This window comes from Phascolarctos cinereus, unplaced genomic scaffold, assembly GCF_003287225.1.
Source record: "Phascolarctos cinereus isolate Bilbo 61053 unplaced genomic scaffold, phaCin_HiC Scaffold_4;HRSCAF=312, whole genome shotgun sequence".
Classification (NCBI taxonomy): Eukaryota; Metazoa; Chordata; class Mammalia; order Diprotodontia; family Phascolarctidae; genus Phascolarctos; species Phascolarctos cinereus.
Window position 1 is genome coordinate 668,011,218 of NW_027555847.1, and position 13,014 is coordinate 668,024,231.

The 13,014-nt window shown below is 38.0% G+C and overlaps 1 protein-coding gene across 1 annotated transcript in view; it reads left to right on the top strand.

Moving 5' to 3' along the window:
* MAU2 (MAU2 sister chromatid cohesion factor) overlaps window positions 1–13,014 on the top strand; it is an 82,192-nt gene that overhangs the window by 42,554 nt on the left and 26,624 nt on the right. The window contains exons 9-15 of the mRNA XM_020969318.2: window positions 786–876; window positions 1,249–1,352; window positions 2,624–2,701; window positions 4,136–4,201; window positions 6,259–6,342; window positions 9,896–9,945; window positions 10,863–10,940. Of these exons, the coding sequence (XP_020824977.1) occupies window positions 786–876; window positions 1,249–1,352; window positions 2,624–2,701; window positions 4,136–4,201; window positions 6,259–6,342; window positions 9,896–9,945; window positions 10,863–10,940 (551 nt within the window). The remainder of the gene's footprint in view (window positions 1–785; window positions 877–1,248; window positions 1,353–2,623; window positions 2,702–4,135; window positions 4,202–6,258; window positions 6,343–9,895; window positions 9,946–10,862; window positions 10,941–13,014) is intronic.

Below are 13,014 nucleotides of genomic sequence, written 5' to 3' on the forward strand. Positions count from 1 at the left end.
AGTTGTATGTATATGCACAGGGCTATATGTAAGATCAACTAATATTTTAATTTCAATAGTCTACTTTAAGGCAAGGCTAATCCAGGCTTGTATAAAATGTGGGGTGGCAGACTTCTCTGCAATGTGACATGGTTCAAGCAGTATAATATTTTTTTTTAGTTACTTTTCTTCTTGAGAGGGGCAACATGATGTAGTGAAAACGTGAATTGCGTTAATAAAGACATTTAAATAATTGGAGGCAATATTAATTGCTCATAGATGGGCAGAACCTATGTAATAAAAATGACAATACTACCTAAATTAATGTATTTATTCAGTTTCATACCAAACTACCAAAAAATTACTTTCTAGAACTAGAAAAAAAAATTTTAAAATTCATCTGCAGAAATACAAGGTTTTGAATTTCAAGGGAATCAGTGAAAAAATGTGGAAAGAAAGAGGGTTAGCAATACCAGATCTCAAACTATACTACTAAACAATGATCATTAAAATACCTTGCGGGGGAGTACATCGTGTTGATTATCAGGAGGCATGTGTTCCAGTCTGAGGTCTGCCACTTTGAACTTCCTGTGATCTTAATTAAGTCATTTAACTTCCCTGGGCCTCAGTTTCCTCAGCTTAATAGAATGATTTTCAACAACCTTTAAATCTCTCAAATTCTGTGCTTCTATATAACTATTATTAGAGTGCTATAAATGCTTTCTGTTCAAATTGTTGGAATATACCTTTTAAAGGTTTGAGGTTTTTTGTTTTTTTTGTTTTTTTAATATTCTTTTCCATGCCAGGTGACAGTAATGCATTCTATGCAAGCCGGCTATTTGGAGAAAGCACAGAAGTACACAGACAAAGCGCTCATGCAGCTAGAAAAGTTAAAAAGTAAGTAAGATAAAAGGCAACGTCATCTAACGGAACATTAGCCTTTGAGTGTGAAGGCCTTAGGTCTAGTCTTGGCTCTGCCACAATCATTTCCCCTCTTTAGGCCTAAATATTCTATCTTGTAAAATGAGAGGTTTGGACTAAATTATTTCTAGAATGCTTTCTGGCTCTCATATTCTGTATGTCTGTATGTAGAATATTTGGTGTCAGGTGCAGAATCATCTGAGTGAAAATAGTTGTTGCAGCAGTTCCCTCTAGTGGTACCATGCCAGCACATTTACTTCTGGCACGTTTTCACTAAGTTTGGTTCTTTTCGTTTTCGTGCTTCTTGTATACTTCTTATTGTCTAAATTTCTTTGATTCTCTCTTTAGTGTTAGACTGCAGTCCTATCTTGTCATCTTTCCAAGTGATATTGCTGGAACACATAATCATGTGCCGACTTGTCACAGGACACAAGGCCACTGCCCTGCAGGAGGTAAGTTTAATATGTCTGGTTGCATCATTTGTCAACACACTTAAGTATTTATAAATCCAGAAAAAAAGCAAATTTCCATTTTGAATCATACTTAGTCATGTTGATATCGTAGTGGAAAGAGCACTAGACTTAGAATCTGGGCCTCAGTTTCCTCAACTAAATAGAATAGACCAGAGTTTAAGGCCTTGCTGCCATTTATTAGACACATAAGCTCAGAGAAGTCACATAATTTCCCTGATGATAATTCTTGCATCACCATCTCAGAGTTGCGAGGACCAAATGATTATATATGTAAAAATTTTGTAAACTATTAAGTAGTATATGAATGTTAAATTATTAGCATGTATATTTATAGGAATTTTGTAATGGCATGATAGTTTTAACTTGTTTATTAAACATGATTATTTTCATTTGAGCAGAAATTTAATTTAGAGTTATAAAATTGCATATGTGATAGAAGTATGGTAGAGCATGTCATTTAGCTTTAATTTCTCTGTCTAACATTAGGAAAGGCTACAGGTAAAATTTTTAGTATCTAGCAAGAATTCAAACATTGTTTCTTCAATTACTAATATTGAGTTCAGGATCTGAACTTTGACTAAAAGAGAAGATCCTTCCATATGTTTTTCTTCCTTATGATTAGGGAGGGCTAGAGGTCCTGCACTTTAATCTCTATATACCCTGGCCTTTTTGGAGAAGCCAAATGATGAAGTTGAGTTCACTGGCCCTGAAGTCAGAGTGCCTAGGTTTTAGTCTTGATGCTTTCTGAACATGAGTTTACTTCTATAAAATGAGGTAACACTCATACTAGCTACCTTTAGGGTTAGTGTGAGGGAGTCATTTTGTGAACCATAAAATGTTATGTAAACGGGATTTTTTTTTTTCTCCTCTGAAATTCCACTCTAATGGACTCCCATGGTAACCTTGGGCTCTCAGTAGGGTATACTAGCGAAGGCCAGCCACTTAGTTGTTGTTCAAGGCCCAGCTTAACCAAGTTTACACCAGAAAAGTGGCCACTAAGTGGCCATGGTAGCTAACTAAACCATCTTAAAAGGCTTAACGGGTCACAACCCTATGTCCCAAGGAGAAGAATGTCCACAGGAATAAAATCTCAGGATTTAAAAGGATTGAGGTGAATAGTACCATTGTTATCCTTATAATAATGTTAACGATAAAAATTAGTTTCTGTTGAGCTAATTTTTTTCTCTGGTTTGGCCTTTTAGGACATTTAGAACGCTGTAATAAAAATGGTTTTTCCTCCCTTTTAACAGATCTCACAAGTATGTCAGCTATGCCAACAGTCTCCAAGGCTGTTTTCTAATCATGCTGCCCAGTTACATACTTTATTAGTGAGTATGAAGTTAAAAGTGTAAGGTAAAGCCTTACCTTATGTCTATTAAATGTGTATTAAACCCTTGTGAGTTTCTAGAGGAATTCTGCATGGGAAATTTAGTTCTCTTTGATTAGACGCAGCTAATATTGTAGAAAGAGCTCTGGGGTAGGTGTTATATTTAGATTCTACATGCAGCTCTGACCACATGTGTGACTTTGGGCAAGTCTCTTCCTCTCTCTGAGCCTCGGTATCCTCATTTGGAAAATAAGTGGATTTGACTAGCTTATCTCTGAGGTTCCTTCCAATTCTGATATCCTGTGTCCTTTGTTCTAAGGGCCTTTCCAGTCAACAATCTGTGCATCTGAATAGCTTGATATTGAACGAGATATTTTCAGTAGTCAGTGAGGTAAAAGAACCAAGGTCACTTTTTAAAATTTGGAAAAAAGTTTATTAATTTTATTTTCCATTCAGAGAAAGTTAAAGTGTACCACAGCTTACTAAGATCACTCTTAACTTGCGCCTTCATAATTGAGTCAAGATGCAGAGTGTGGCTCAGACAGGGTGAAGGTACACTTAGTCATAACTAGGTGGCACAGAGTGTGTATGTAGATCCAGCTGCTTCAGAGCTGGTGATTTAACATGGGCAGAATGTTACATGAAGTGGTTACTTTAGAGAAAGACAGAATAGCTAGAGTAGATAATGGTGTTTATAAGATCTAAAACAACTTGTCAACCTAAGGGGTATTTTGGGTATCTGGCTTAGGACTGTGTCATAATACCTTTAGGTTGTCAGAGATCATTTAGGTGAACTCCCACCTAGAGCATGTATTTCATGAATCACCTATAACATCTTTGGTCATCCCACCTCAACTTAAAAATGTTCAGTGATAGGAAACCCACTTCTTCAAGGCAGTCCTTTCTACTTTTATGAAGCTCTAATTATTATCACCTTCTAAAAATATTCAAACAAAGTCTGTGGGACATCTCCCTGTTGTTCCTAGTTCTGCCCCAGTGCTTTACACAGAGCCTAAAACATAGCAGGCACTTAAAATAAATACTTGTTGCCTTCCTGCCTACAGACCAAGCGAAACAAGTCTAATTCTTCTATATGATAACTCTTCATATATTTAAAAATACTTTTCCGGCCTAAACACCTCCAGGCATCTAACCAGTTCATATAGTGAATGCTTTTGAGGCCTGTTATCAATCTTGTCCTTTGGGAACACCCCAGCTTGATAATGTCCCTCCAAAAATGTGGTTTCCAGAACTGTATACAATACTCCTTGGTTTCGACCAGAGCAGAAGCTGCCTCCCTCTGTTTACCCTGTTGGGTTATGTTCTTTCCAAATTTCATACAAGAGGGCAGGCTAATGATTATTCTTTCAGGAAGTTCTGTGGATTCAGTGACATTTCAGTGTTCCCTCTTTCCCTTACCCTTTCTTCTTTTTAGGGTCTCTACTGTATTTCTGTTAACTGCATGGATAATGCAGAAGCTCAGTTCACTACTGCATTGCGGGTAAGGTTTTAACTTTACTATTACTCTTTCAGTTTGGGAAGATGTTTCTCAAAAAGAATTAGTATCTCCATTTTAACTTTATAAAATACTCTCTTTTAATTACCACAGCACCATCAGCACACCACTTTGATAGTAGGGTTATCAGCCCCAAAGAGAGCCAGCCTATAAGATAACACTAAAGGGCTAAATACCAGAGAACATTTAGAGGCAATAAGTTATAGTGGAGAGCAGCCTGATGTGGCATCTGAAGACCCAGGTTAAAGTCCCAGCTCTGATATTCACTAGACTTTTTATATTAAAACATGTCACAACATCCTTAGGCCTCAGTTTACTAATATTTAAAATGAAGCTAGTAATATTTGCATTGCCTACCACATAGTAATGTTATAAGGGAAGTGCTTTATAAACCCTTGAAGCACTATGTGAGTATTAGTCGTAGTTGTTATTATTCAGAGAAAAGTAGCTGATTTTGATTGACTAGAGATGAGCAAACCTCCCCACCCACTCTCCAGTCAAGTTGTCATTAGAAGTTTGTTAGTCTTTTTATTCACAGATTACAGCTCTGTTCCCTGAGTTAAACTGATTTTGTATAGCTCTTGTAAATTAACGTGGAAGCCAGATTAGGATTGTGACTCAGAGTTGCATTTTAGGCAGCGTGGTATAGTGGAAGAACATATAAGACTTCAGGTCAGAAGACCTAGATTTCTTAGATATATGATCTTGAGATAAATTAAACTCTGAACTACTGTTCTCTGATATTACATAATAATGCTTACATTAGTTACCTTAGAAGGCTGTTTGAGGGTTTAAATAAAATAATGTAAAAACCATGTATGAATGAATGGTAAAACATTTATTAAATGCTTGCTGTGTGCTAGACACTGTACTAAATACTAGGCATACAAACACAAACAAGCAGGACAATCCTTACCATCAAAGAGCTTACATTTGAATAGGGGAAGAAAACCTACAAAGAGGAGCCAGAAAGTGGGGAGTGGTGATACACTCGAGGTGGCATGGTTTGGAAGTGACTAGGAAGTGATATGGAGGCCTAGTTCTGGGTAAGATAAGGTGAGAGCTCACCTTTCGGAACCCAGTCTTCCTGGGGCAGAATCCAAGATTCTGGTAGGGGGAAGAGGAGGAAGTTGATAACCACAGTACAGGTGTGATGGTTAAGTTTGACACAGTAATGGGAGATCCAAGTGGAGATATCCTGTCGACATTTTGAGTTATGGGAGTAGATTGTGATTGTTGGTTTAGTGTGAGTGAATGTCTAGGTTTGCTCCTCCTCCTCATGGCTCTGTCCCTTGTGTCCTGCTTAGTTCTGAAATTCCTCTACTTGGTCCAGGACTGAGTCTTGTCCAGGAATTCTCCTTTATCCTTCAGTAGACTTAGTTCAAAAATTCCTCCATTTTCAGGACCTTATCCATTGCTCAACTGTTCTCCAGTCACTGTGGCCATGCATTTCCTTTGAGGGGCCTCACAGATGTATAGATTTCCCCTCCAGGGAGCCCAGTGTGAGTCTCTATAGCCCTATATAAATATAAACTGCTATTATTTTATTCTCAGGATGGAGCTACTTCCCCTCTGGTTGTGTGATGCTTGAAATGTTTCTAGTTTTGTCATTAGGGTTCACAGATTTCTTCAGTGATAAGAGTAAAATTGAGGCAGCTAGGTGGTGCAGTGGATAGAGTATTGGCCCTGAAGTCAAGAGGACCTGAGTTCAAATCCGACCTCTGACCAAACATTTGACACTTACTAGGTGGGTGACCCTGGGCAAGTCACTTAACCCCAATTAACCGTTAAAAAAAAAAGAGTAAAATTACTTTAAGTTAGCTTCAATGCCTAGCTTTTCTCCCTTCTCTTTAAAAATTAGATTGGTGTTACATTTCACTGAAAATTGGGGGAGATATAGAGGTATGTCATTAGGTCATCCAGTATGGTATCATAACTCACTGGTTCAGAAAGCTTGGAATGTATATCTAACAAATGAGAATGTGTGTTATTTGGTGTTACTTCTATTTTTATTGTTGTTCATTTGTCATTTTCTGTTATAGCTTACCACTCATCAGGAGTTGTGGGCATTTATTGTGACAAACCTCGCCAGTGTGTACATCCGAGAAGGCAATAGACACCAAGAGGTAGGTGACATGCCTTTTCTAAACCTTTGTCTTCAATTGTCTTTCTATAGCTTGATAGTGTTCTAGTATAGTAGAAACAGCAGAGGCTCATAGATTTAGAAGTCATCTAGACCAGGTGTTCTTAATCTGGGGTCCATTAACTTGATTTTCTCTTATATTTTCAAAACTGTATTTCAGTATAATTGATTTCCTTTGTAATATTTTGTATTTTATTTTATACACTTAAAAACATTCTGAGAAAGGGTCCATAGGCTTTACCAGATTGACAAAGGGATCCAAAAAAAGGTTAAAAACTCCTGATCTATAGCAACAGTCTCATTTCACTGATGAAGAAATTGAAACATCCTAGGCTGTGTCAGATTCTGCCCAGCTTTTGTCTTTCTCTGTCATAAATCCCAAGATAGAGTAGTCATTTCCTTGCAGAGTCCCCCTCATTTCCTCCCCAACATCCAGTTCTTTCTTATTTGGATCTTATCAGATTCAAAAAAGCAGTTTCTCTAGCTGGTTCCTTTGCCTTGTAGGGATGAAATTATCATTAAGCTAAGTCAAAGAATGGTTAAGTGTGACACTAGCAGAGGAATAGCGATCCATCTAAACATCTAAATATGTGAAATCCCCCATAACAAATATATCATGTTGCCATGCCAGGATCGTTACCTGTTTCCCAAATTCTTCATTTATTTCCTCTTTCTATGGTTGTCTGTAATATACTTTAATGTCAATATTGCTTCTGTTTATGTGTCTATGGATTTTCAGCCAGATACTCTCCATGCCTGTTTCTTTTCCTTCCTCATTTTCCTCATATGTCTTCTTAAAATACAGGGACATTTCCCCCCACCCCCTCTTTTGCTTATCCTGTTCTTTTTGAAAAAGGCGAAAGATGTTTTCTCTCCCTAAGCTTCAGTTACCTCATGTTTAAAATAGGAATAATACTTTCTGCCTTAGCTCCCTTCTAGGATGGTTGTGAGGATCCAGTGTGGCCAGTGGTTTTGAAAGCACTTCAGTAAAGCGCAGGAAGGTTAATTATTGTTGATTATCGTTCCATATTGCAAACATATCACTTTATGCAGTAAATGTGTTTTCTCAGTTATGTTTAAATTGAATATAAAAATCAAATCAGATTTAGTCAATGACTTAATTTAAGTACTTTTGAGGGTCTACAGTATAATAATATTGTGCTATATGATATAGGGATTGCAGACATGCGTTTGTTATAGTCCTTTTCCTAAAGAATTTTAGAAGCTACTTGGGAAGATAAGACATAAGAGTAAGCCCTATACAAGGCATTACATGTTTATGTATTAGGTGAGGTACATTGACCAAAACTGTCACCACACAAGTTTGGAGAAGAGAAAGATCACAGTGGGTGAGAGTTGTCAGGCAAAGCTTCATGAAAGAGATCCTTAGAGGGCAGGCAAAATTGTGGAAGACAGCAGCAGCAAAAATATTCCAGTTACTGACTTTGGAATCAGAGGCCAAAGTCACCACACAAGTTTGGAGAAGAGAAAGATCACAGTGGGTGAGAGTTGTCAGGCAAAGCTTCATGAAAGAGATCCTTAGAGGGTAGGCAAAATTGTGGAAGACAGCAGCAGCAAAAATATTCCAGTTACTGACTTTGGAATCAGAAGGCCAAAGTATCCATGACCGTGGTCACCCTCTCTGAGTGTCAGTTTCCTTGTCTTGAAAAATAGAAATAATCTTACCTGCCTTGGCAATTCTCAGCATTGTGGAGAAAGCACTTTGTAAATTCTAAAGCACTCCAGAAGTAGGGAGTACTATTATTCCTGAAGGAGTAGGACAAGCCAGAATCTAGAGGGCCAGATACTCATCAGGTGGGCAGGAGTGAAGAAGCTGCCCAGGTTAGCCAGGGGAAATAGGAACAGATTGTTTAGGGCCCAGTAATAAGAGGCATTGTAAACCAGGCTTTGAATGCCAAGAGTTTGAATTTTATCCTGTAGGTAATAGGGAACCATTGAACTTATTTCTGCATAGGAATAATGTGACATTTTTAAGACAAAGGCAGACTGGTATAGTGAATAAAAAGCTGGTATTAGAGTTAGGAAGACCTGGGTTCAAGTCTTGCTCCTGATACATACTAGCTGTGTTACCCAGGACAAGTCATTTAACCTTTCAGGGCCCCAAGCAACTTTATAAGATGATAAATTGTGGAGAAGGTTCCCAGTTGAATTGGTAGAAGGAAATCCTCACCAGGAACTCCTTCCACTGATGAAATTGGTAAAAAACAAAAATCTTCTTTGTAATTATAGCAATACCTTCTCTTTCTGATTGTTCATTATTTTGCAGATCCTCACATTTGAACTTATATTTCTTAGCCCTTGTGTCCCAACATCCTCTACCCCTTTTTCAAAAATGGTAGTGAGATATCTACAGGCATGCGTCTTGGTACCAGGAAAAAGAATTAGTTGTTTAGTAAAAGCTTTATTGATAGAATCACATAAAACAAAGTTTCTGCTTTGGATTTTTGAGTTTTTTTAATTATCAAAATACATTGTCTGCTATAAAAAGTCTTAAAAATTAGTAACACCTGGGGCAGGTAGGTGGCACAGTGAATGGAGCACCGGCCTTGAAGTCAGGAGGACCTGAGTTCAAATCCGACCTCAGACCAAACACTTGACACTTACTATCTGTGTGACCCTGGGCAAGTCACTTAACCCCAATTGCCTTAAAAAAAAAATTAATAACACCATAGGTTGTCACAATTTTTAAAATACTTTCATTTCCTAAACCAATATTTATTGAAGGCTTCTCTGTGCAGTATCCCAGGCCTCACCTTTTGAGAAATACAAAGATAAAAAGGCATAGTGCCTACCTTCCAGAAGTTTGTAATCAAGTGGTAGACTAAGACATCTACATAAATAACTACAATAGAGGGGAAATGTGAAAATTCAAAGAGGTAAAGTTGATAAGAAGTTGAGAGGTAGGAGAGATTATTTCTGGCAAGGTTAAGTGGACTGTGTCAGGGAAGGATTTCTAGAGGAGGTAGAATTTAAACTGAGCCTTGAAGAATAAGCGGAAATTGCTAGGAAAGCATTTCATAACAATGATATATTACCTAAGAATTTATATCCATTATTTATTTCCATATCCATATTCTTACAGAGGATCAGTTAAGTAACTCATGCTATAGGAAGTTCATGCAGTTGCTCTAGATCCAAAGAAATAATATTCACAACCTTAAGCTGTCCCTTGCAACTATTAAATTCTAATCATTACTGAAAGTGTATTCTGAAAATATGATTGCCAGGACAATAGACTGACTATAAAGAAGACAGCATAAATAACTGCTTAACCTGTGGTCCAGGGTAACCACAAACCTTGTTGCTTGGCCAGACCCTATTTGCATCCCACATCTTCCATTAGATTATTTGGTTATGTAGAATCATAAGCAGCCATGGACTTCTGCCATGATGGCACCACATTGTCAAACATACTCAGAAAATCCAGGCATCCCTTGGGAGGGCGTAGTACATGTAGGGTCAAAATGGAAACTGCTACTGTAGATTTTAATGATGTTTCTGATTTTTACTTCTAGCTGTACAATTTATTGGAACGAATAAATCCAGACCACAACTTTCCTGTAAGGTAATAATTCTAGATACAAATTGAATGACCCGAGGGCTTTTTTATAACATGTTTTCGAGGCAAGCAATCAAACATATAAACCACCCCAGACATGTTGACTTGATTTCAAAGTAGTTTAGCAGGGTGAATGTTGCATTTTCTTGTAAATGCAACTGTAATTTTCTAGTTGCTAGCACACAAAGTACTGTTTAGGAAAAGATTGTTTCAAGAGTTGAGGGAAAAAACATCCATCTTTTGGTGAATTTTACAATAAACCATCTTGCTGTAGAAGCATGAGATGAACTTGCTATTTACTTTCAAATTTGCTTTGCATAACAAAATTCAGTTTAATTCAAGATACGTATTAAGCACCTTTTATATTTGAGGCTATGTGTTCATGCTGAGGGGAGTTGAAAGTTTAAATAAGACACAGTCCTCATACTCGTGGAACTAATGGGGGATGGAACCCTCAGTTCAATACAGGTTTATAATACCTGATAAATACATGAGAGGTGCAAAATTGTTTGTGACAACTGAGGGGGAAAAGATGATTTCTAAATGAGGGAATCAAGGATGGCTTGATGTAAGAAGTGGCAATTGAGCTGAGCCTTGAATTATGGGTAGGAATGCAGTTAGAAGAGTAGAGAACATTACATTTTCTGGGAACATTATGAAAACAATACACTGATAAGATAGATGAGAGCACAAATGGAAGGTGGTCAGCTTGGTTGAAGATTGTGTATAAGGAGGGAAGTGTTGGTAAATAAGCCTGGAATGGTAGAGAAATACCAGATTATGTAGGGCCTTGAATGCCAGAAAAAGAAATTTGCATTTTATACAGTATTTTGAGAAAAAGAAACAACCATTCACTATTATTCCATTTTTATTTTAATATATTCTGTTTAAAAAATGAGTTCAATTTTTTGCCTTCCCTACAGTTCTCACTGCCTGAGAGCTGCTGCTTTCTACATCCGAGGACTCTTCTCTTTCTTTCAAGGAAGATACAATGAAGCAAAGTGAGTATGAGATTGTTTCTATCTCCAAAGGGCTCTTTTGAAGATAATGTGGAGCAGAAATTTGGAATCCCAGAAATCTGAGTTTCTTGATTAAAATAAAAGGGATAGATAAATGTTCCACTTTCCTTTCACATTCAGCTTTTCCCTGATAGTTGTTTAAATGTCTCCCAGGTGGTATACTTTTTAAAAAAGGAATTTGACAGTTTCTGAAAAATATAAAATCATAGAATCTTAGAACTAGAAGGGCCCTTAGACATAATCTAATAAAACCTCCTCCATTCCTGAAGCAAGAATACTCAATAAGTTGTCTTGCACGCTTTGCTTGAACACTTCCAGTGCCAGGAGGCTCATTATCTCCCATGTTATTCAACAAACCTTTATTTAAGTATCAGGTGCCAGGTGCTGTGCTAAGCACTCAGGCTACAAAGACAAAAGTGAAATAGTCTCTGTCATCGTGGAGCTTACATTATAGCGGGGGAAGTGACATGTACATTTATAGATATACACAAGGCTTATATACAGCAAAAAGAAGATAACCTTGGGTGGGAATGCACTAGCAGCTAGAGAGACTAGGATAGGCCCCTCTGCAGAAGATGGTGCTCGAGCTGAGTCTTGAAGGAATCCATCGATTCCAGGAGGTAGAGGCAAGGAGAGAGAGCATTCCAATAATAGGAGCCAACAAATACAAAGGTGTGGAGAAAGGAGATGGAGCCTCATGTGTGAGGAATATCAGGTAGACCAGTCTAACTAAACCATACAGTGCACAAAGAGGACTTGATGTGTGAGAATGACGTGTTTAGACTTCACTCAACTGAAATCGCTCCCTCCAAAATGACCACGGACTTCTTAATTTCTAAATGTGATGGTCTTTTCTCAGTCCTCTTGACCTTTCTGCTATGCTTGACACTGCTGACCACATTCAGATCTTTGGTTTTCTTCTCCTCTCTATCTGACTGGTTTTTTTCTGTTTCTTTTGCTGGTTTATCACCCATATTGCACTACCTATCTGTGGCTGTGCCCCAAAGCACAGAGTCCCTGGGCCCTCTTCTCTCTTTATACTTTCCTTTTGGCAAACTCATCAGCTCCCTTGGATTAAATCTCTATATAGATAGTTCCCAAATCTTTACATCCGTTCCTAGCCTTTCCCCTGAGATTCAGCCCCACATCTCCAGCTGCCTTTTGGACATTTCAAAGTGGCTGTCCTGGAAGCACCCCAAACTCATCCTCATCACACTCATCAAAATCATTACCTTTCTTCAAAATCCACACTATTTCTATTGAGGACACCAGACTCTGGTGACCTGTTTGTCACCTTGGCATTATTCTTGATTCCTTATTCTCCCTCACCCAAGAAGCCAGTCAGGTGCCAAATTTTATTATTTCTATCTTCACAACTATCTTTCACATTTGATCCACTGTGTCTAACTCATATAGCCACCACCCTAGTTCAGGCTCTTATCCACTTGCCTTGAACTGTTACAGTAGCCTCTTAATCGGTCTTCTTCCCTCAAGCCTCTCTATACTACAGTTCGTCTTTCACACACAGCTGCCAAAGTGTCTTCCTACATTGAAGTAGGACCCTGTCCTACTTGAAATGACCATGTCACTCTCCAAATCATAAACTCCTGTGGCTTCCTGTGGTCTCTTAGGTCAAATACAAACTGTACTCTTTACCTTTTAAAGCCCTTCACAACCTAGCCCCACCTATCTTTTTAGCCTCTTGACATGCTCTAAAACCTAGCCAACCCTGACCATTTTTCTCTTTCTCACACAGAGCACTCCTTCTCTCATTTCTGTGTTTTGTGCTTGCTGGCTCTTTTCCTATTCTTAGAATGTACTTCTTCCTCACCTCTACCCCTTCCTTCAAGAAGCAATTCAAGGACCACCTTCTACATGAAGCCTTTCCTAATTTCTCTTCCCACCCTACCCCCAACTACTGCTTTGTGTTTGTTCTCTTTATATTTATTCTGTGTACATTTACGCAAGTATTTATTGTCTCCCCTGATAGAATATGTGCTCCTGAGAGAGAAGTGATTATTTTAGTCTTTATATTCCCATTGTCTAGTACAATGAA